Source organism: Eleutherodactylus coqui, chromosome 1 (genome assembly GCF_035609145.1).
Source record: "Eleutherodactylus coqui strain aEleCoq1 chromosome 1, aEleCoq1.hap1, whole genome shotgun sequence".
Classification (NCBI taxonomy): Eukaryota; Metazoa; Chordata; class Amphibia; order Anura; family Eleutherodactylidae; genus Eleutherodactylus; species Eleutherodactylus coqui.
Genome location: NC_089837.1, coordinates 14,299,605 through 14,322,831, shown reverse-complemented (window position 1 = coordinate 14,322,831; position 23,227 = coordinate 14,299,605). Strand labels below are relative to the sequence as shown.

General features: G+C 44.7%; 1 protein-coding gene across 1 annotated transcript in view; it reads right to left on the bottom strand.

Annotated features, from left to right (window-relative positions):
- The window catches only part of LOC136630075 (vomeronasal type-2 receptor 26-like), a 53,772-nt gene extending 31,347 nt beyond the window's left edge, over positions 1–22,425 (bottom strand). Inside the window, exons 1-3 of the mRNA XM_066605513.1 lie at positions 22,356–22,425; positions 22,132–22,267; positions 15,004–15,295 (exon numbers count right to left, since the gene is read on the bottom strand). Coding sequence (XP_066461610.1) covers positions 15,004–15,295; positions 22,132–22,267; positions 22,356–22,425 — 498 coding nt within the window. The remainder of the gene's footprint in view (positions 1–15,003; positions 15,296–22,131; positions 22,268–22,355) is intronic.
- Positions 22,426–23,227: the final 802 nt, after the last annotated feature.

Below are 23,227 nucleotides of genomic sequence, written 5' to 3'. Positions count from 1 at the left end.
AGCTAGAAACCGTCAAGAACAAGTTAACCGACTTGGAAGATAGGAGTAGGAGGAACAACATAAAAATTAGAGGTATCCCTGAAAATGTTCCTCAAGTGGAGTTAAAACAATTCCTCGTCAAATTAATAAAAATAGCTCTTCCCAACTCTAACGACCAGGACTGCATAATTGATAGAATCCACAGGCTGGCCAAACCAAGTTTTTTGCCAGATTCTATACCACGTGACGTAATTGCTAGGCTGCATTTCTATCACGTAAAAGAAGAATTAATGATGGCGGGCGAGACAAAGCCACTTTCTGCCGCCAGCATACGCCAATATTAGTCTATATGCAGACCTACCACAATCTACAATAAGAGCCAGGAGAGCTCTTTCGCAAGTGACCGCAACTTTACGTTCTGCGAATATCCCATATAAGTGGGGTTTCCCGACGAAAATTATAATTCATAGAAACAACGCTATGCATGTTATTTCTTCCCCAGAAGCAGGAGAAAAAATTCTACAAAAGTGGAACATTCCTTTGCTAGAGGAAGTTCAGGCAAATAAACGTCCAAATCTGAAAAACGGAACCAACAGACGTACATTACCTTCCACTCCACCAAGAGAAGAACATCCTAACCCGGAATGAGAAAAGACCGATCTGATGGACTGGGCTCACAGAGTACGTGAGTAAATGATGGGTCCCACTATGTAAGGCGGACTTTTACCCCCCACCATTTACCAGGGTCACCCTGATAATTTGCGGAAAGTTAACTGTTTTACGTTACAGGTCTTAAACCATTCTTATAGCAGACAGTTAAGAAAATTACTACCTAAAGGAAGACCTATAATAGATTTTTTATGTTACACTTGCAATGGTATGTTTGTAATTTACAATGCCAGAACATTTCCCAACAGCATGCTTTTTCTAAATAACCACCATGTCTATTAAAATATATTCACAAAATGCCAAGGGGCTTAATACCCCCTTTAAAAGAGCAATGATTTGGAGAGATGCAAAAACAAACAAAGTAGATGTGTTATGTATACAGGAAACGCATTTTACCGAACTTGCATCCTCCAAATTTACAAGCAAAAATTTTCCCCAGATCTTTTCGGCCACCGCCCAAAATAGAAAACATGTGGGAGTGGCTATAGCCTTTAAAGAGGGCATCCATTTCGTAGTAGAAAACCAAGTAATTGACTTGAAGGGAAGATATATCATCCTACAAGGTAAACTTAACGAAACTCCTTACACCTTAGCTAACATTTATGCCCCCAACAGTTCCCAAATTTCCTTTCTAAATAAAACGATAAGAAAAATCAGGAAGATCCAAAAAGGAAAGCTAATTATTTGTGGTGACTTCAACATCATACCAAATAAAGAAATAGATTCAACAGCTAGTTACAGAACCGCGGCAATCCTACAACCATGGCTACATAGAGAAAGCCTATATGACACTTTTAGATGCCTTAATTCCACTTCAAAAGAGTTCACTTTTTTTTCACCAAGGCACAAAACATTTTCCCGAATAGATTTATTTGTAGTTGACAGGTGGACCCTCACTCCATAACATAGTCTTCTATAGGCGTGACCACATGGTCTGATCACTCCCCTATCTGGATAAACCTTAAAGTGGGTCCCCCTTTTAACCCTACCAGAATCTGGCGGAATGATATAAATCTATTCAAATCACCTAACACTCAGGAACAAATTAAACAAGCTTTGTTAGAATATTTTGCTCTAAACGAAAATCCAGATATAGGTAATTTTACTGTTTGGAACGCCCATAAGGCGGTAATCAGGGGGATTTTAATTAAATTAAAAGCACAAGAAAGGAAGAGCAAACAAATCAAGATAAACTCCTTATTAGAAAAAATCCAAGAAAGAGAAAAAGAAGAGCAAAAATCCCCCCAAAAGAGTACCCATTCGGAGCTGATCTCATTGAGGAAAGAACTGAGGAAAGAACTACTAGACAATTACAATAGAGGAGTAATTTATTCAAAAGCGAATTTCTATACCAACATTGATAAACCTTCAAAATTGATGGCCAAAATGGCAAAGAAAAGACAGATAAGAGCAAAAATCCCCTACATAAAATGCCCGAATAACCCCACAGCTCGGATATCTCACCCGCAACAGATTGCTGAACAGTTCCAAAACTTTTATGCTAACTTATATAATTTAAAGGACTGTAAGAAAACACCTCAGCCTACCCCCGAAATTATAAAAAATTTCTTAAATAGCATATCCCTCCCATCAATGGGTCTACAGGGAGAAGATTTCAACAAACCCATATCAATTAGTGAAATAAACAAGGCGATAATGCTATCCAAAAACCAGAAATCTCCAGGCCCGGACGGCCTGTCAAACGAGTACTATAAGACCTTTGCAGCCATTCTATCCCCCCGTTTGACTTCTATATTTAATGAATCTATGATAAAAGGTGTGATGCCTGAGGAAATGCTACAGGCTATCATAATAACATTACCGAAACCAGGTAAAGAACCTACATCCCCGCCGAATTTTAGGCCCATCTCGCTTTTAAACACTGACATTAAGATCTACTCAAAAATTTTAGCCCTGCGTTTGCTGGAGGTCCTACCAGAAATAATACATAGCGATCAAGTAGGGTTTACAAAAGGTAGAAATGCGGCTGATGGTGCGCGTAGAACCCAGAATTTGATGGAGATAATGGACTTGAGTCGGACGCCTTCTCTCCTCCTTTCCCTGGATACAGAGAAGGCGTTCGATAGAGTCCACTGGGAATTCGCATTTGCGGTTCTGCAGAAATTTGGAGTAGGGAGGAGTTTTTTGCAAGCGGTTCGGGCCCTCTACACGAGACCATCAGCGAGGGTATTGGTTGATGGCGCCTTGTCTCCCCCTTTCTATATAACGAATGGCACTCGCCAGGGGTGCCCCCTCTCCCCTTTGTTGTTTGTGATGGTTATAGAGCCACTGGCGGAATCAATTAGGACAAATATAAATATTAAAGGAATATCAAACAACTTAAGGCAACATAAAATAGGGCTTTTTGCCGACGATATTCTCTTGACCCTGGACGATCCCCTATATTCATTGAGGTGGGTTCGGGATTGCATCTCACAATTCAGTAGCGCATCCTACTATAAACTTAATTCAGACAAGTCGCAAATCCTTGGGATGAACATGGAAAAAAAATTGAAACTAGATATTCAAAAAGAATTCCCTTTTCAATGGCTTACAGAAATACCATACCTAGGAGTCAAGCTATGCCAATCCAAAACAAATATTATTTCATCCAACCTAGACCCGTTACTTACTACACTAAAAAAAGAATTGGACAACTTAGCAAAGAAAGAATTTTCATGGGTCGGTAGAATAATTCTCTATAAAATGTTGATCCTCCCAAAAATCCTCTATTTCTTCCGTACATTATCCTACCCTATACCTAAGCTTACAATCGCCAACTTTCAAAAACAACTATTAACATTCGTATGGGGAGGAAAGAGACCCAGAGTAGCGGCATCAATTTTATATTTACGCAAAGGTCAGGGGGGCCTTGGGGTCCCGAACCTTTGGTCATATTACCAGGCGATTATCACAGGTCAGTCGGGAGCGTGGCTGAGAGAATCCTTGCTCCCTCCTTGGGGACATATAGAAAAATATAAAAACCACAACAGACCTTTGAGGTTACTTATCATCGCCTCTATTATAGAAACATTATACCCCCACATTAATATATTATCGACAACGCAATATCTCTTTCCCATGATGAAGATGACCACACAGTGCTGGAAATATCTAGCATATAATTATAGATCTACTCCCCGAACTAAAGCTATTCAACTCCCTATTGAAATTCTCCTGTATTATATCCAAGACGTTAATATAAAAAAGTGGAACAGAAAAGGAATTAAATGGGTGGCAGATCTCTTTGATAGAGACAAGCTACTTACTTTTAATTTACTTCAAAAGAAGTTTAACCTACCAAATTCAGAGCTGTATGCTTATATGAAAATTGACTCCTTTTTAAGCAGCTCTCAATTGGAGAAATGCTCCATCCCTACACAGCTACAATCATTGCTTCATGGAATGAGCACCAGCCAAGGCTCAATAACTAGGATAATATATGACAACATTTCCGGAAATATGAATAATAGCAAGAAAATGCATTTAATAAACTGGGAACGAGACTTGAGAAAGAGTTTTTCCCCGGCTCAGTGGTTGAATTCCTTTGTGTGGGCAAATGGGGCTACCCTCTCGGCCGGCCTACTCCAGACCCACCAAAAAATTATTTCCAGATGGTACTATACACCTTTGAAACTGGCTAGATGCTTTAAAAACATAGATGGTGGATGCTGGAGGGGGTGCGGAGGTGAGGGCTCCCTATATCACCTATTTTGGACGTGCCCGAAAATTCAGCCATTCTGGAAAGAAGTTTTCAATAGTATATGGTCTATCACGGGAGAGAGGCTGACGTGCTCCCCTCAATCGGCTTTATTACTTTTAGAGTGTGAATCTATACCCCTAAAGAAAAGAAAGTGGATCTGCCACTTCCTCTTGGCAGCAAAAAATTTGATCGCAAGGAAATGGAGATCGGAGTCCCCCCCTACGAATAAAGAAGTATTAGACATGATGGCAGACCACTACTGTTATGAAAAACTGCATGCAAGAAATAAACATTGTTTACATAAATTTAATTATGTTTGGAAGTACTGGCAAAAGTTCAAGTTGTAATTTTGTTTTAAGTTTGTAAGAAAAGTACTATACCTCATCAAAGTGAACAACAAGCATAGTCAAGGTTCCTCACTTTGAAATGGAACACTGAATTTCATCACATAAATAACGCAATACTCAAATAATATTATAGGTTTGACAAATACAACGCAATTTACCCAAGTTAAACTTTAGGATAGATGTGTATATTGAAAAATAGTTTGAACTATCAGTAAGCTAATGCTCATTTCTATTGAATGTTAAACAGAATTCCACAAAGTTATAAATGTGATTAAAACATAATGCATATATGTGTATGTTCAGTGAGAGAATAACTGTATGTACTATATGAAAATGTTCAATAAAAAAAATATTTGAAAAAAAAAAAAAAAAGGGGCAGGACGATAGCCCACAATGCTGTACAGAAGCAATGAGAAATATAATCGTGTGCCACCGCCATCAGGAGCTGCACACGTGGGCATAGCAATGGGGAACCTATGTGCCACACAATATTCATTCTGTCAAGGTGTCTGCATGCCCCAGTCAGACCGCGGTTTTTTTATAAATAGTCACAGGCAGGTACAACTCCGCAATGGGAATTCCGTGTGCACCTACAGCATGGGTGGCTCCCTGGAACCCACCGGCTGTACATAAATGTATCCCATTGCAGTGCCCTGGACAGCAGAGCTAACGTCAGATTAAATGCAGGTGGGCTTCGGCCCACACTGCATGCCCCAACCTGACCGGGGTTTTTTATACATAGACACAGGCAGGTACAACTCCCTATTGTGAAGTCCCTGTGGACCGACAGCATGGGTGGGTGCCAGGAAGCCACCGGCGGTACATAAATATATCCCATTGCAGTGCCCATCACAGCTGAGGTAATGTCATATTTCATGCAGGTGGGCTTCGGCCCACACTGCATGCCCCAGTCAGACTGGGGTTCTTTAGAAGTGGACACATGCAGTTACAACTCCGTGTGGACCAACAGCATGGGTGGCTCCCTGGAACCCACCGGCGGTACATAAATATATCCCATTGAAGTGCCCATCACAGCTGAGGTAATGTCATATTTCATGCAGGTGGGCTTCGGCCCACACTGCATGCCCCAGTCAGACTGGGGTTCTTTAGAAGTGGACACATGCAGTTACAACTCCGTGTGGACCGACAGCATGGGTGGGTACCAGGAAGCCACCGACGGTACATCAATATATCCCATTGCAGTGCCCAGCACAGCTGAGGTAACGTCAGCTTTAATGCAGGTGGGCAAAAAATTAATTGGATTACACTGTAGGCGAGGGCCCCAAAAAATTGGTGTACCAACAGTACTAATGTACCTCAGAAAAATTGCCCATGTCCAACCAAGAGGGCAGGTGAAACCCATTAATCGCTTTGGTTAATGTGGCTTAATTTGTAACTAGGCCTGGAGGCAGCCCAGTTAAAATAAAAATTGGTTCAGGTGCAAGTTTCAACGCTTTAATGAGCATTGAAATGTATAAAAATTGTTTACAAAAATTATATGACTGAGCCTTGTGGGCCTAAGAAAAATTGCCCGTTCGGCGTGATTACGTGAGGTTTCAGGAGGAGGAGCAGGAGGAGGAGGATGAATAGAATACACAGATTGATGAAGCTAAAAGGTCCCCGTTTTTGATGGTGATAGAGAACGATACTTCCATCCGCGGGTGCAGCCTACGTATTGCTTAGGTATCGCTGCTGTCCGCTGGTGGAGAAGAGAAGTCTGGGGAAATCCAGGCTTTGTTCATCTTGATGAGTGTAAGCCTGTCGGCACTGTCGGTTCACAGGCGGGTACGCTTATCCGTGATGATTCCCCCAGGCACACTAAACACCCTCTCTGACAAGATGCTAGCCGCAGGACAAGCAAGCACCTCCAGGGCATACAGCACGAGTTCAGGCCACGTGTCCAGCTTCGACACCCAGTAGTTGTAGGGGGGCAGAGGCGTCACCGAAGACGGTCGTGCGATCGGCTACGTACTCCCTCACCATCCTTTTACAGTGCTCCCGCCAACTCAGCCTTGACTGGGGAGCGGTGACACAGTCTTGCTGGGGAGCCAAAGTCCTTGGAGAATGTTCCCCTGCCTGCGCTGTACATGCTGCCTGATCTCTGCGCCTCCCCTGCTACCTGGCCCTCGGAACTGCGCCTTCTGCCACTAGCGCTGTCGGATGGGAATGTTACCATCAGTTTGTCCGCCAGGGTCCTGTTGTATAGCATCACTCTCGAACCCCTTTCCTCTTCGGGTATGAGAGTGGAAAGGTTCTCCTTATACCGTGGGTCGAGCAGTGTGTACACTCAGTAATCCGTAGTGGCCAGAATGCGTGTAACGCGAGGGTCTCGAGAAAGGCATCCTAACATGAAGTCAGGCATGTGTGCCAGGGTACCTGTGTGCAACACATGGCTGTCCTCACTAGGAAGATCACTTTCAGGATCCTCCTCCTCCTCCTCAGGCCATACACGCTGAAAGGATGACAGGCAAGCAGCATGGGTACCCTCAGCAGTGGGCCAAGCTGTCTCTTCCCCCTCCTCCTCATGCTCCTCCCCCCCTCCTCCTCCTCCTCAACGCGCTGAGATATAGACAAGAGGGTGCTCTGACTATCCAGCGACATACTGTCTTCACCCGCCTCCGTTTCTGAGCGCAAAGCGTCTGCCTTTATGCTTTGCAGGGAACTTCTCAAGAGGCATAGCAGAGGAATGGTGACGCTAATGATTGCAGCATCGCCGCTCACCATTTGGGTAGACTCCTCAAAGTTTCCAAGGACCTGGCAGATGTCTGCCAACCTGGCCCACTCTTCTGTAAAGAATTGAGGAGGTTGAATCCCACTACGCCGCCCATGTTGGAGTTGGTATTCCACTATAGCTCTACGCTGCTCATAGAGCCTGGCCAACATGTGGAGCGTAGAGTTCCACCGTGTGGGCACGTCGCACAGCGGTCGGTGCACTGGCAGCTTAAAGTGATGTTGCAGGGTGCGTAGGGTGGCAGCGTCCGTGTGGGACTTGCGGAAATGTGCGCTGAGTCGGCGCACCTTTCCGAGCAGGTCTGACAAGTGTGGGTAGCTTTTCAGAAAGCGCTGAACCACCAAATTAAAGACGTGGGCCAGGCATGGCACGTGCGTGGGGCTGCCGAGCTGCACGGCAGCCACCAGGTTACGGCCGTTGTCACACACGACCATGCCCGGTTGGAGGCTCAGCGGCGAAAGCCAGCGGTCGGTCTGCTCTGTCAGACCCTGCAGCAGTTCGTGGGCCGTGTGCCTCTTCTCTCCTAAGCTGAGTAGTTTCAGCATGGCCTGCTGACGCTCGCCCACCGCTGTGCTGCCACGCCGCGCTAAACCAACTGCTGGCAACGTGCTGCTGCTGACACATCTTGATTGCGAGACAGAGGTTGCGTAGGAGGAGGAGGGTGGTTTAGTGAAGGAAGCATACACCGCCGCAGATACCACCACCGAGCTGGGGCCCGCAATTCTGGGGGTGGGTAGGACGTGAGCGGTCCCAGGCTCTGACTCTGTCCCAGCCTCCACTAAATTCACCCAATGTACCGTCAGGGAGATATAGTGGCCCTGCCCGCCTGTGCTTGTCCACGTGTCCGTTGTTAAGTGGACCTTGGAAGTAACCGCGTTGGTGAGGGCGCGTACAATGTTGCGGGAGACGTGGTCGTGCAGGGCTGGGACGGCACATCGGGAAAAGTAGTGGCGACTGGGAACTGAGTAGCGAGGGGGCCGCCGCCGCCATCATGCTTTTGAAAGCCTCCGTTTCCACAAGCCTATACGGCAGCATCTCCAGGCTGATCAATTTGGCTATGTGCACGTTTAACGCTTGAGCGTGCGGGTGCGTGGCGGCGTACTTGCGTTTGCGCTCAAACAGTTGCGCTAGCGACGGCTGGACGCTGCGCTGAGAGACATTGCTGGATGGGGCCAAGGACAGCGGAGGTGAGCGTGTGGGTGCAGGCTGGGAGACGGTCGTGCCTGTGTCCTGAGAGGGGGGTTGGATCTCAGTGGCAGGTTGGGGCACAGGGGGAGAGGCAGTGGTGCAAACCGGAGGCGGTGAACGGCCTTCGTCCCACCTTGTGGGGTGCTTGGCCATCATATGCCTGCGCATGCTGGTGGTGGTGGCTCCCCGGCTGATCTTGGCGCGACAAACCTTGCACACCACAGTTCGTCGGTCGTCTGCACTCTCAGTGAAAAACTGCCACATCTTTGAGCACCACGGGGCGCTTTTGGAAACAGTTGGTGGATTATTCGGTCTGGCCCTGTCTCTACCCCAGGCCACCGCACTGCCTCTTCCAACCTGCCCTGCTGCTGCACTTGCCTCCCCCTCTGAAGACCTGTTTTCAGTAGGCTTAGCAAACCAGGTGGGGTCTGTCACCTCATCGTCCAGCTGCTCTTCCTCCGAATCCTCTGTGCGTTCCTCCCTCGGACTTACTGAAATTACTACTGCCTCACTGATAGACAACTGTGTCTCATCGTCATCGTCCTCCTCACCCACTGAAAGCTCTTGAGACAGTTGCCGGAAGTCCCCAGCCTCATCCCCCGGACCCTGGGAACTTTCCAAAGGTTGGGCATTGGTCACGACAAACTCCTCCGGTGGGAGAGGAACCATTGCTGCCCAATCTCGGCAGGGGCCCGAGAACAGTTCCTGGGAGTCTGCCTGCTCCTCAGAATGTGTTATTTTCATGGAGTGAGGAGGCTGGGAGGAAGGAGGAGCAGCAGCCAGAGGATTCAGAGTTGCAGCTGTGGACGGCGTAGAAGACTGGGTGGTCGATAGATTGCAGGATGCACTTTCTGCCATCCACGACAGGACCTGCTCACACTGCTCAGTTTCTAATAAAGGTCTACCACGTGGACCCATTAATTGTGAGATGAATCTGGGTACCCCAGAAACTTGCCTCTCTCCTAATCCTGCAGCAGTCGGCTACGATACACCTGGACCAGGAGCTCGGCCTGTGCCCACACCCTGACTTGGGCCTCCGCGTCCTCGCCACCGTCCACGGCATCTAGGCTTACCCCTACCCCTCAGCATGGTGTATTACGACTAGAGCAGAAACAGAACGCTGTAATTAAATGTGCCGCTTATTGGCCTGTGGTTGGAGGCTGACTTTGCTTACGGAACGCACAGCAGAGCCAGGAAACAATTATGCGCAAGGCTGGGTATTAATCAGCGACTACTACCCCCAACACACGCCGTAAACTGAAGACGGTCACTGCCAGGCCAAATATAGTATTTTTTTCCACTTTTTGGGAAAAAGCCGACTGCCTCTGATATACGCTGTATTTGGATTTCCCTGTTGGAGGATGACTGTGGTTACTGAAAGGCCAGTGCAGCCAGGAAACAATTATGCGCAAGGCTGGGTATTAATCAGCGACTACTACCCCCAACACACACGCCGTAAATTGAAGACGGTCACTGCCAGGCCAAATATAGTATTTTTTTCAACTTTTTGGATAAAAGCTCACTGCCTCTGATATACGCTGTATTTGGATTTTCCTGTTGGAGGATGACTGTGGTTACTGAAAGGCCAGTGCAGCCAGGAAACAATTATGTGCAAGGCTGGGTATTAATCAGTGATCCTACCCCCAACACACACGCCGTAAACTGAAGACGGTCACTGCCAGGCCAAATATAGTATTTTTTTCCCCTTTTTGGGAAAAAGCCCACTGTCTCTGATATACGCTGTATTTGGATTTCCCTGTTGGAGGATGACTGTGGTTACTGAAAGGCCAGTGCAGCCAGGAAACAATTATGCACAAGGCTGGGTATTAATCAGCGACTACTACCCCCAACACACACGCCGTAAACTGAAGACGGTCACTGCCAGGCAAAAAATAGTATTTTTTTTCCACTTTTTGGGAAAAAGCCCACTGCCTCTGATATACGCCGTATTTGGATTTCCCTGTTGGAGGATGACTGTGGTTACTGAAAGGCCAGTGCAGCCAGGAAACAATTATGCGCAAGGCTGGGTATTAATCAGCGACTACTACCCCCAACACACACGCCGTAAACTGAAGACGGTCACTGCCAGGCCAAATATAGTATTTTTTTCCACTTTTTGGGAAAAAGCCCACTGCCTCTGATATACGTCGTATTTGGATTTCCCTGTTGGAGGTTGACTGTGGTTACTGAAAGGCCAGTGCAGCCAGGAAACAATTATGCGCAAGGCTGTGTATTAATCAGCGACTACCACCCCCAACACACACGCCGTAAACTGAAGACGGTCACAGGCAGGCCAAATATAGTATTTTTTTCCACTTTTTGGGAAAAAGCCGACTGCCTCTGATATACGCCGTATTTGGATTTCCCTGTTGGAGGATGACTGTGGTTACTGAAAGGCCAGTGCAGCCAGGAAACAATTATGCGCAAGGCTGGGTATTAATCAGCGACTACTACCCCCAACACACACGCCGTAAACTGAAGACGGTCACTGCCAGGCCAAATATAGTATTTTTTTCCACTTTTTGGGAAAAAGCCCACTGCCTATATAGCCAGTATACCTCTTTCCCTGCCTCACCAGTACTGCCCCTATGCTCTGTAAAATGACTGCAGACTGAAGACGCTATGGTCTGCACGCCCGATACACAAAAAAAAAAAAATTGTGCAACACTGCTAATAGTAGCCTCAACAGTACTGCACACGGTCAGATGTGGCCCTAAGGAGGACCGTTGGGGTTCTTGAAGACGAATATGACACCTAAAACTCTCCCTATAGCAGCTACAGCAAGACAGCACTTTCCCTGATCTCTCTCAGCGTGTATCTGTGGCGAGCCGCGGGCGGGGCAGATTTAAATAATCGGGTGTCATCTAATCTCCCCAGCCACTCACTGTAGGGGGCTGGGATAGGGCTAGAATTTCACAGGAGGAAGTTGTAATGCCTTCCCTGTGTTTCTATTGGCCAGAAAAGCACGCAAATTTCTCAGGGAAGGAAATGTAATGGAGTCGAGCACCGCGTGGTACTCGTCTCGAGTAACGAGCATCTCGAACACCCTAATGTTCGAACAAGTATCAAGCTCGGACGAGTGCGCTCGCTCATCTCTATTAACTAACCAAAATACAACAGTGCTAGTAGGTTTTGTATTTTGTTACATTTAGTTATTCTCATGCATCAAACACCTGACTACAATTTAGAGCTACAGGGAATCCTGTGTGCTGGTTGCAGCCTGTGACAGACCTTCCACATTGCTAAGTAATAGTGAAGTAATAGCTCGGGGAGCATCACTAGGTGGGGGGTCTGGGGAAGGGGAGATAACTAGTGGCAGGATAATAAATGGTATATCATGTGATTTAGCAAGAGCACTGAATGCTACCTTATAGATCTTTGACTTGTTACTGATGGTTGTACAAGGTACTTAGGATGCTGTTCTACAGAACAGAGCTACAATTTATGTGATTTTATCGTAGATGTAAAAAATGTTGCTGTATTTGTTATCTCAACCAAACTGATAGTTTGAGTGACTTCCCAGTTCCTGATTCAATGTAGCTGGGGGTTTTTGCATACTTTTCTGCAAAGGAAGGCAAAAAAAACCCCCAAGAGCAAGAGCCAATTAGCCGTTTGGGGGAAAAAATCCTTTCCGACTCCCTAATGGCAATCAGACTGTTCCCTGGATCAACCCCTAATAGTTGCTACCTGCCTGTATACTTGGATTAACAATTAACCTAAGATTTATATCCTGTAACATCCTTCCCCTCCGAAAAGACATCAAGTCCCCTTTTAAACTCCTCTATGGATTTTGCGATCACCACATCCTCAGGCAGAGAGTTCCACAGTCTCACTGCTCTTACAGTAAATAACCCCTTCTGTGTTGGTGATGAAACCTGCTTTCCTCTAGACGTAGCGAATGTCCTCTCGTTACCGTCACAGTCCTGGGTATAAACAGATCGTGGGAGAGATCCTTGTATCGTCCCCTCATGTATTTATACATAGTTATTTGATCGCCACTTAGCTGTCTTTTTTCCAGGGTAAATAATCCCAGTTTTGGTGCCTCTCTGGGTATTCCAGTCCCGTCATTCCATGTATTAGTTTAGTTGCCCTTCTTTGAACCCCCTCCAGCACTGTAACATCTTTCCTGAGCACTGGTGTCCAGAACTGTATGCAGTATTTCATGTGAGGCCTGACAAGTGCCTTATATAGTGGAAGGATAATGCTCTCATCCTTCGCCCCTATGCCTCTTTTAATGCACCCCAAGACTTTATTAGCTTTTGCAGCAGCTGACTGGCATTGGTTGCTCCAGTTAAGTCTACAGTCCACTAGTACCTCCAGGTCTTTTTCCATATCACTTTTCCCTAGCAGTACCCCATTTAGTGTATATTGGTGACATCCGTTTCTCCTGCCCATGTGCATAACCTTACATTTATCCACATTGAACTTCATTTGCCCTTTCCCCCCCAAGCCCCTGGCTTATCTAGGTCCGTTTGTAGCCGCACATTGTCCTCCGTTGCATTGATTATATTGTATAATTTTGTGTCATCTGCAAATATTGATATTTTACAGTGCAGCCCCTCTATCAGGTCGTTGATAAATATATTAAACAGAATGGGGTCCAATACTTAACCCTGTGGCACCCCGAAGGTTATGGAGCGACCAAGTAACTATGTATAAACATTTCAGGGGACAATACAATTATCTCCCCCATGATCTGTTTATACCCTGGACTGCGTCGGTAACAAGAGGGCATCCGCTACATCTAGAGGAAAGCAGGTTTCATCACCAACACAGAAGAGGGTTCTTTACTGTAAGAGCAGTGAGACTGTGGAACTCTCTGCCTGAGGACATGGTGATGGCAAAATCCATAGAGGAGTTTAAAAGGGGACTAGATGTCTTTCTAAACTGCTATGATATTACAGGATATAGACGTTAAATAACCAGTGGAGTTGTTGTTCCGGGTTTTAGAGTCAGGTAGTAAAATTTAAAACATTGATCCAGGGATTATTCTGACTGCATTATGGAGTCAGGAAGGATTATTTTCCCTCAAATTGGCTAAATTGGCTTCTGCTTGATTGGGGTTTTCTTTACCTTCTTTTGGATCAACAAAGGGGATGGAAACAGGCTGAACTAGATGCACATTGTCTCCCATCCGCCTAATATACTATGTTACTATATATAATCTATCTATGTAATATCTATCTGTCATCTACCTATCTCAGATCTATCTATCTATTTATCTATCTTAGATCTATCTATCTATCTATCTATCTATCTATCTATCTATCGCTTGTAGAAGTTATACATCTCACTGTATATACTGTTTATAATTGCACACTTTACACATAATAAAAAAAACACATCAAAAGCACATATGGTTTTAATAGTGTATGCAGTTTCTTAAAAACATATGTGCTCTTGAAATACTGCATGCAGTTTTTGTTCTGTGTTTTTCTTAATTGCGGTTAAAAAGTACAACAAAAACATGAACACACCCTCAGGCCACTCTCACTAATTCGTTTAGAAAATGCAGCTCAAAATTGTGGCATTTTTACCGAAATTTTGAGCGGCGTTTTTCAACACGTTACAGTGTTTGACATCATTGTGATGGTTGAGGAGGTGCATTCAAAACCACAAAACTAGAACAGACAGATCTCGAAAATCATGGCAATAGAAACACCGCATACAAGCTCAGGTCTGAGTAACCCCATTAAAATCAATGGGAGCAATGTACCGTAGTTAGCAACATGCTTAGGTCGCCATGCTAATAGTAGTAAAAAGCAGTGTTTGTGTGAGAAATGTCTAAGGGGCTGCAAACTAATTCTCATGTGGCGCAGGAAATGAGTCATGGTTGGAAAGATTACGCCAAGGGGCTAGATCATGTATGAAAATTTATTTTGCAGCTGTATGCAGCATGATTTAGGTACAAGTATGGGAGGGGCCCAAGCTAAACTTTTGCAGCTGGACCCCTTACCTTTTAGTTATGCCCCTACTACCGACCTAAGCTATTCTTATCCAATTAGCCCCCAAACTGCAAGATTGAGTAATGTGACTGTATGCTAATGGGTCCTCATAAGTTGGGACAGCTTCTATACGTGACACTTGGATGTCTTGTGATTACTTGTTCAAAGTCAGCTGAGAGAACTGGCCAGTATTTCAAAAGGATTTTTATCATTTATCCCGATTAGCTGTGCATCTTACCATCCTTTCATTATTGGGCCTCACAGTGGAGTCCAAGAAACTAGTTCCTCACATTTTACAGGACTAATAAATAAAGGTTATATTTTCATACAGGGACATACAGTTTCAGATGCTGTAATGGTGTAATATTGGGGGCTTTTTGCATGTTATAGACAATAGGTTCATACATGATAACTGATGCAAACAACTGTACCTACACATACCTGTGGATATCCATAGAGCCCAGTTATCTCTGCTATGGACAGACTGGAGGAAGATGTCAAGTGTCCAATAAAAGCCACCACTTTGCTCTTCTGATGACAGCTGTAGTTGGGGACGGCCTCTTCTCTCCCTGACAATATACTCAGTGCACTCTGTACAGCTTTATGTTCTAACATACAGGAGTCATAGATCTTGTATCCCAGAGTGATATTAGGTAAGATGTCAGCTCTTCTGTTTATTTCTTCTATGGCGAAGATGAAGACCAGGAGATGTCTTAGGAGATCAAGAGCAGGCCTAGAAACAGATAATACTATAATTCTTAAAATAAAGCAGTTTAAAAAATATATTTTTGTTTATTTTTTGGTATGATGTTATCTTCAGAACTCCTGGTCTTGTGGGGTGTTACTGGTATGTAGTGGTTATCACCTACCTAACGTGATACAAGGAAGGAGAACTAAAGATCACCAGCAGGATCATTGGCACCCAAGGCTCATTGATGGGTGTGGTGGGTTAAAGTCCATCTGGTTCGATCACACAGAGGAGTGACTATAGTATAAATTACTTATAAAGCTTTGTCTGGCAATGATATTGGTATCATTATTATTGTCATAATTTACAGTGGGCATCATAGCTTACTGCGTATGGAGCAGCATAGCCACAGACAAGTCAAAGTTCCCATATGACCATTGTCCATCCCTGAAAGCGGGAATAATGGAAGAAGGCAGAATGGTCTAATTAATTGCATTTTACATTATGTGGATGGACAGCTGCATTACTTACCTGGGAAAATATGGAAGAAGGATGCACTGTGGGAACAAGACAACTCAACTAATATTGACACTTCGGAGGCCTTAAGAAGTCCAGGATACTGATTTTAACCCTTTTTGACATGCACCATACATGTTGGGTACACAATGGGTGTCATTGTATGGTGTGGGTTCTGTAACTGAGCTTGCTCCAAACATGGCAGGTGTTGGCCATTTTGACAGCCGACACTCTTCCAGCAGTGTCATGATTGGTGATGGCACTGAGTTAGGAAGTTGCATCAGCTCACAATACAGAGGGGGAGGTAGAGGCCTCTACTGATGGAGAATATGGTGAGCAGATCTCCAAAGGATTCATGACGGAACTAATCTCCCGGATAATGCGCCCTGTAATCTCAGACTTTGCAGAAATTAAAGAGGGGGTCAGACATATGTAAGAGATGGGTGGAAGAGTTAGAATCCTCACCAGCTACCATTACTGCTCACTCTTTGGAGTTGGCACAAGTGGTTAAAGATCAGCACTCCCACCTAAATAGAGTGCTTATCATGCATGAGGACCTTCAGAATTGTAATAGGCACAGTAATGTGCGCATGAAAGGACTGCCTGAGTCATGGGGGGGGGGGGGGGGGGGGCAGATTCTTTACCCAAGGTGGTGATGTAACTTTTTGCAATTCTACTGGGCACTGACAGAGCAGCCTCCATTGAGCTCATACTAAGACCACTGCTTACTAGTCTGGAACTGCGAAGGGACAATATTTGTAAGTTCCTGTGTTTTACTGACACACTAGGTAATTTATAGGCTGCAAAAATCACAGGAATCTGCAATATGCCAGGGCACCCTTACAGTTGTTTCATGACTTGTAGCCATCTACCCTAGCTGTTGTTGAAAGCACTGAGGGCTAAGGATACAAAAAATGCCTGGTTATTTCCCTTTGGCTTAGGAATCAATAATAAAGACAGGAGATTCAACATTCGCTCTCCTGAGGATCTGCAAGGTTGCTAGCAACATCTGAACCTTGACCTGATTGATTTCCCATGTTGGTTACCTCTACCGGAGGTACCGAGATTTTTATGATTGTCCACCCTGGAAAACTGGCAGCTAGCAGGAAATTCCAAATTGCCTAGAAGTAAGACTAAGAGGAAGGAGGAGGTTTCATTCAGTGACACCTAAGATCCAGGATATTGACAGCTTTCTGAGTCACTGTTTTAATGATTGGGTCGCTTCTGGTTTGTTGCCGCTGCTCTAGTTCTCTTGATTGGCAGCTTTTATTTGGAGGTTTATATTGGTAACATCAAGAGTTGAGCAAACGTATTCTGTCGAGCTTGATACTCGTTCCAGTATTAGCGTACTCGATGGCGCTCGCTACTCGAACTAGCATCAAATCGTGTTCGACCCCGCCCCAGCTTATGACTCCTCCCCGCTGTGATGTGCCTGTTTTGGCCCCTCCCCATCGCAGCGCGCATCATTTGAAAATTTTTGATCTGGCAGGAAGGGGAAGGGGGGGAGAGAGAAAGAGAGAGAAACACGAACCAAAAAAAAAAAAAAGTTCAGTAATTATTACTGCTGTGGCAACTATTGGGGGTCACTATCATGCCTGGGGCAATCACTAAGGGTCACTATCACTGCTAGGGCAACTACAAACCGCACTTAGAATCGCACCCGAACTGCACCCAAAACCGCAACCGCACCGAAAACCGCACCTCAACCACATCCAAACCGCACCCAGAACTGCACACCCAAACTGCACACAAAACCACACTCAAAACCGCACATAAAACTGCCTCCCAAAACCGCCCCCGAACTGAACCGTGACAGCCTGTCCCCACATGACAAGTTATATTGACCACCCACCCGGGCAACAATTATAGTGACAGTCCCCCTCCTCCCACCTGACAAGTTATAGTAACAGCCTCCTACCACCACGTGCGACAAGTTATCCAAATTGTAGATATGCTGTAGCAGCAATAATGATGCAGGAGTTATGCCAAAATTGTCTTTATTCCTCTGTGCAACGTTTCGATCATTCAGTGATCCTTGTCAAGCCTCGTGCGACAAGTTATGGTGACAGCACCCCTCCCCCCACCCAGCCCCTGTGTGACAAATTATGGTGGCAGACCCCCTTCACCTACCCACCGCCTGTTTGGCAAGTTAAGGTGACACCCCTCCCTTCCCCCACCCACCCCCATACCACAAGTTATGGTGACAGCCCCTCCACCTAACCCGAGCAACAAGTTATGGTAACAGAACTACCCCCCCGTGCAACAGATCATGGTGACAGCCCCTCGTTCTCCCACTCAAACCCATGGGACCAGATATGGTGAGAGCCCCCTCCTCCCCCCACCCAACCCCTATGCGACAAGTTATGGTGACAGCCCTGCCCCTATGCAACAAGTTATTGTGACAGCCTCCATGCGACAAATAATAATGACCCCCCCCCCCCCCCCCCCCCTCCCAGACACTGCTCCCACCTCCAGTAGTAATACTTACGCTTCAGCTGAGGACCGGTGGATGCTCCTGTCTGGATAGGCTTCACCGCGAACTGTGCATGCGCAAAGGAGCAGGCGTGCACCCATGGCCCAAGGAGCGCTACTGCGCATGCTCAAACAACGAGACGCATGCTCATGGCCTGACAAGAGGGAAAGAATGCTACTGTGCATGCCCGACAAGAGGAGAAGACAGAAGAAAGAAATTTATCGTAACCAGGGACGACAGTGCCATTAGCACAAGGGGAATGGGGCACTCCAGTAAATACGTATGTAACTTCTGTAGGCCTCATATACAATGCACAAAGTATATTACAAAGTGAATTGTTATAGCCATACAGAAGTGCTTACATTCCATTGTCATGGCAGGACAACCCCTTTAAGCTTCAGATCGCACACTTTTTCTTCATCTGCTTTTGCAGATGATATTGTATTTGTGGTATTGGAACCAGAAGGAGGTATTCCTAGATTTGCTTCACTTTTGGAGGACTTTAGAGTCATCTCAAACTTTAAAGTGAATTTTTCTAAATCCCCGATTTGAAGTTCCCTGAAATGTAGTTCACCCTTTTCATGGTTAGATACAGCAATAGACTATTTGGGTGTTAAGCTCACCAAAAAAGCTGAGGACCGTTATTCTCATAATTTTCAGTCCTTGATGTTAATACCCTGCCTCGCTCATATGATCTGCCTTTTATTTCCTGGTTTGGTCGTTAGAACAATCTAAAATCCTATGTGCTCCCAACAATTCTTTATAAACTCTGCATCCTCCCAATCTTTTTACCTAAGATTTTCTTTAAAATCCTCTGTACAGTTTTTTCGGGATATGTCTGGAGGCAGAGAAGACCATGCCTAGCCTACAGTTTAATGAAAAGAAGGCGCTCGGAGGGAGGGATTAACTTACCTTATCAGGCAGTACAGCTTGGCTATTGGATGGAACTGACCCACCCCATGAGGGATCCGTTATTGTGTTACCTAGTGTTGGGATCACATGGTGACACCCTTATGGAGGACCTTTGGTTTCCAGCTATGAACAAATACAGATCCAGCAACTTCAATCTACTGATTAGGGGACGGTGTGAGACCTGGGATGGGCTAAGGGAATCTTTGGCTATTAAGCCTTCCTCAATTTCACCAATGCAAGCTATTTGTAAACTGTTCAAGATCCCCACTGATCCTTCAATAGCTAGTATCTGGAAGAAATTCTCTGAGATAGTGATAGGGAATTTGCAGGCACAGGTGCATAAAACTCCATCCGGGATACTATAAACTCTACTTACCCATCATACCCTCACCTTTTTTACAGAGATCACATATCACTTATTCATAGAATGGTAGAGTTGGAAGGGACCTCCAGAGTAATCTGGTCTAACCCCCTGCTCAGCGCAGGATTCACTAAATCATCCCAGACAGATATTTGTCCAGCTTTTGTTTGGTCACTTCCATTAAAGGAGAACTCACCACCTCCTGTGGTAACCTGTTCCACCCATTGATCCCCCTCACTGTCTAATATTTAATCTGTGTCTCCCCCTTTCAGTTTCATCCCATTGCTTCTAGTCTTTCCCTGTGCAGATGAGAATAAAGCTGATCCCTCTGCACTGTGACAGCCCTTCAGATATTTATAGACAGCTATTAAGTCTCCTCTCAGCCTTCTCTTCTGCGAAACATTCCCAGATCCTTTAACTGTTCCTCATAGGACATGATTTGCAGGCCGCTCACCATCTTGGTAACTCTTCTCTGAACTTGCTCCAGTTTGTCTATGTCTTTTTTAAAGTGGGGTGCCCACAACTGGACACAGTATTCCAGATGAGGTCTGACTAAGGAAATGTAGAGGGGGATAATGACCTCACGTGATCTAGACTCTATCCTTCCCTTAATACATCCCAGAGTTGCTGCTGCATCACATTGTTGATTCATGTTCAGTCTATGATCTATTAGTATACCCAAGTCTTTCCCACATGTGCTGTTTAGCCCAATTCATTTCATTCTGTATGTGTTTTTTTTTTCATTTTATTTGCCCAGACGTACAAAAACACATACATTAAATTCATTAAATGAGTTCCTTAAATCTTTTAAGTCAACTAGACCCAAGCCCTCATTTGAAAAGCTATTAAATGAGGGGACTTCTAAGTCCAGAAAAATTCCTGGGAAAAGGAACTGAACATATCACTTTCTACTGAGGACACAAAATGATATGTTCAGTTCCTATGGCCTACCCTCATGTATTCTTCTGCAGGAGAGTCATTATAAGCTTTTAGTGAGGTGGTATAAAACTTCACAATGGCTCTTTGCCTACAAATTGGCCCCACATGGTAGGTGTTGGAGATGTGATGCAGCAGTAGGTTCCTACTTGCGCATCTGGTGGGAATGGTTGATCACTGAATCAACCAGGGGGGTGGGTTGAGGTTCAACAAGAGGGGGATTGAAACAGGCAGAACCAGATGGACATTGTCTTCATTCAGCCTAACATACTATTTAACATTGTGCCCTTTTGGAAAGAAGTAGGGAAGGTTCTGCAGAACCTGCCACACGGCTTAACCATTTCAGAAGAAAAGGATTTTCCTCTGGAGACCTTCCACAAGTTTTCACCTATTGAAAAACAGATTGATTTAATTCCTGTGGCAAAGGCCTTGATCCCCTTGTATTGGCTTTGAAAATTACTTACTTCCCTAACTAAATGGGGAGAGAAAGTAGACCTAATTTACAACTTTGAAGAACTTTTAAGTTGTTCAAAGGTCACCCATGATGGATTTGTGCACATATGGACCCCCTGTCAGTCCGTTAGGCAGAGGTCCTAGGAGATATGGACATGATAACCGGCTGGGCGGTGAAGTGGTCTCCCCGGTTCTTTGGAACAACATTCTATTCAGTATTGGATGTTGCGACCTTGGATATGAACATGGACAATGGTGACCCGGGTGGATCTGACTAAGAATGAGTCTGGAGTTGTATGTGTATATCACAGGGCTCACTTTTTCCGCTTCCACCCCCCCCCCCCCCCCCCCACACACACACACTTTCTCACTTTCCCTATAATTTGAAAATATGGGCAGGCACTGATTGGTAATCATAATAATGATTGTTTTACGGAGAGTGTCTAAAAGTGTAATTGTATTTGCCTGTATGTTTCCGAAGTTCCAAAGATGGGAATGTGATGAGTCATGTTTCTTTTATTTGGTGTTATGTATGAAAAATATGGAAAATACCAATAAAACTTGATTAAGAAAAAATGAGCCTCACACAGAGCCATTGATATAAAATGAAAAAGTTATGGGGTCAAAAGTCGGTGACAGAATTTTTATTTTTTTAATATATTTTAAAGTAGCCCTAGAATAGAACCCAATATAAATTTGATATCGCTGTAATCATAGTGACCAACAGTATGAGTATGTGCTTACTGCATCGGAAACGCAGTACAAATGAAACTGCCAACATGATGTAATTGAGCTTTTTTTCTCCACTTCACTTTATTAAGTAATTTTTTTAAAGTTTTCCAATACTTTTGTATGGTATGTTTAATGGTAATATAGAAAAAGACAACTTGTCCCACACAAAATCAGCCAGCATGAAGCTATGCCACCAGAAAAGTTTAAAAAATTATGATTTTTGGAAAGTGGGGAGGAAAAAATAAAAGCAGAAATACAAAAAGGGTTACAACAGGAAGGGGTTAATGTTATGGCTGATGTTCTTGTATCGACTCTTAGCTGCTTTATGCAATTACTTCCCCTAAATGTTAAGCTGTAAAGTAAAAGCGTTTATCTTGGTGACTCTTCCTCTAATACCGGGTGCAGTCACTACCCATAATGCAGTTTTACACACATTTTTGAATTTCGTGTTTGAACTCCACCATCTAATTCTACGGTGATGAGAATTTCTGTACTTACCCATCACACTTGAAAATCTCATATTTATCAGTAAATTTCTCATAATTGCATCGGTAAGGTGTAGTAGAAAGTTGTATTATTCCACCAAGCATCAGATCTGCCGATTCTGTCATGTGCTGCAATTCTCCAATCAGTTCTAATTTGCATGCACACTCCATAACACGTCTACCATCAATAAGAGTGAGGATCAGAAACAGGATGTATGTACCACGCAGAACCATTACCTGGTCGGAGACAATCACAATTATACTGGTCAATGAAGTCACATTCTATGAAATTTCCACATCTGTCCATGTTGGGGTATGATTACACATTACATTTTGTAACAGATTTGGTGCTGATTTTCCCTGCGGCGATCACTCCCTGAGTTGTAATGAATGAATTCAGAGGTGAAAATCCACAACATGATTGCCTTATGCTATGGATTTTCCTCTGCTGTGAGTAGGGTTTGTTAAAATCCCATTCACTTACGTTGTACTGTACATTGCCGGGCATTCTGCATCCAGACTTCCACAGCAATTCTACTCTGTGTGAACTCACTTATAGGGGTTTGTGGAAAAGCTGAAAAAGTCGTGCAGGGCACAACTCTCCAAAGGATAAAGTATGAGGTTACTAGGAAATAAAAGGTGCCAGAACAGCATCTCGTCTTTCCACAGTAAGGACTTGGTCAGACAAGCGGTTTTTTTGTGCACGAATAGGGGCACAACAAAACCACCACTCGCATGTGGAAAATGCGCAAGAACAAAGCTAAAGGCATGTTTAACAGTTTCATATAACTAGTGAGTTCATATGATGGAATTATGCGTGGCCCGCAGGATAGCAGTGTATAATGTGGTGAACCGCCGGATCTTCATCCCAAAACAGAATATCCGTGTCCAGCCCACTGCTAGCTGGTGTAAAATGGGGACAATTATGGCTGCGCTTCATTCTGCTTCTGGTTCTACCAGGATTCGCAAGAACGTTACTGGATTTGAAGACATGTTGTCGGGAGATGATATACTTTTTGGCTGTTTGCTGTGGGGCGCATTTGGGGAGTCAATTGAAACAACCAAAAAGGCGCCTAGTGACCAACCTAGTACTATCAATAGTGCTGCTG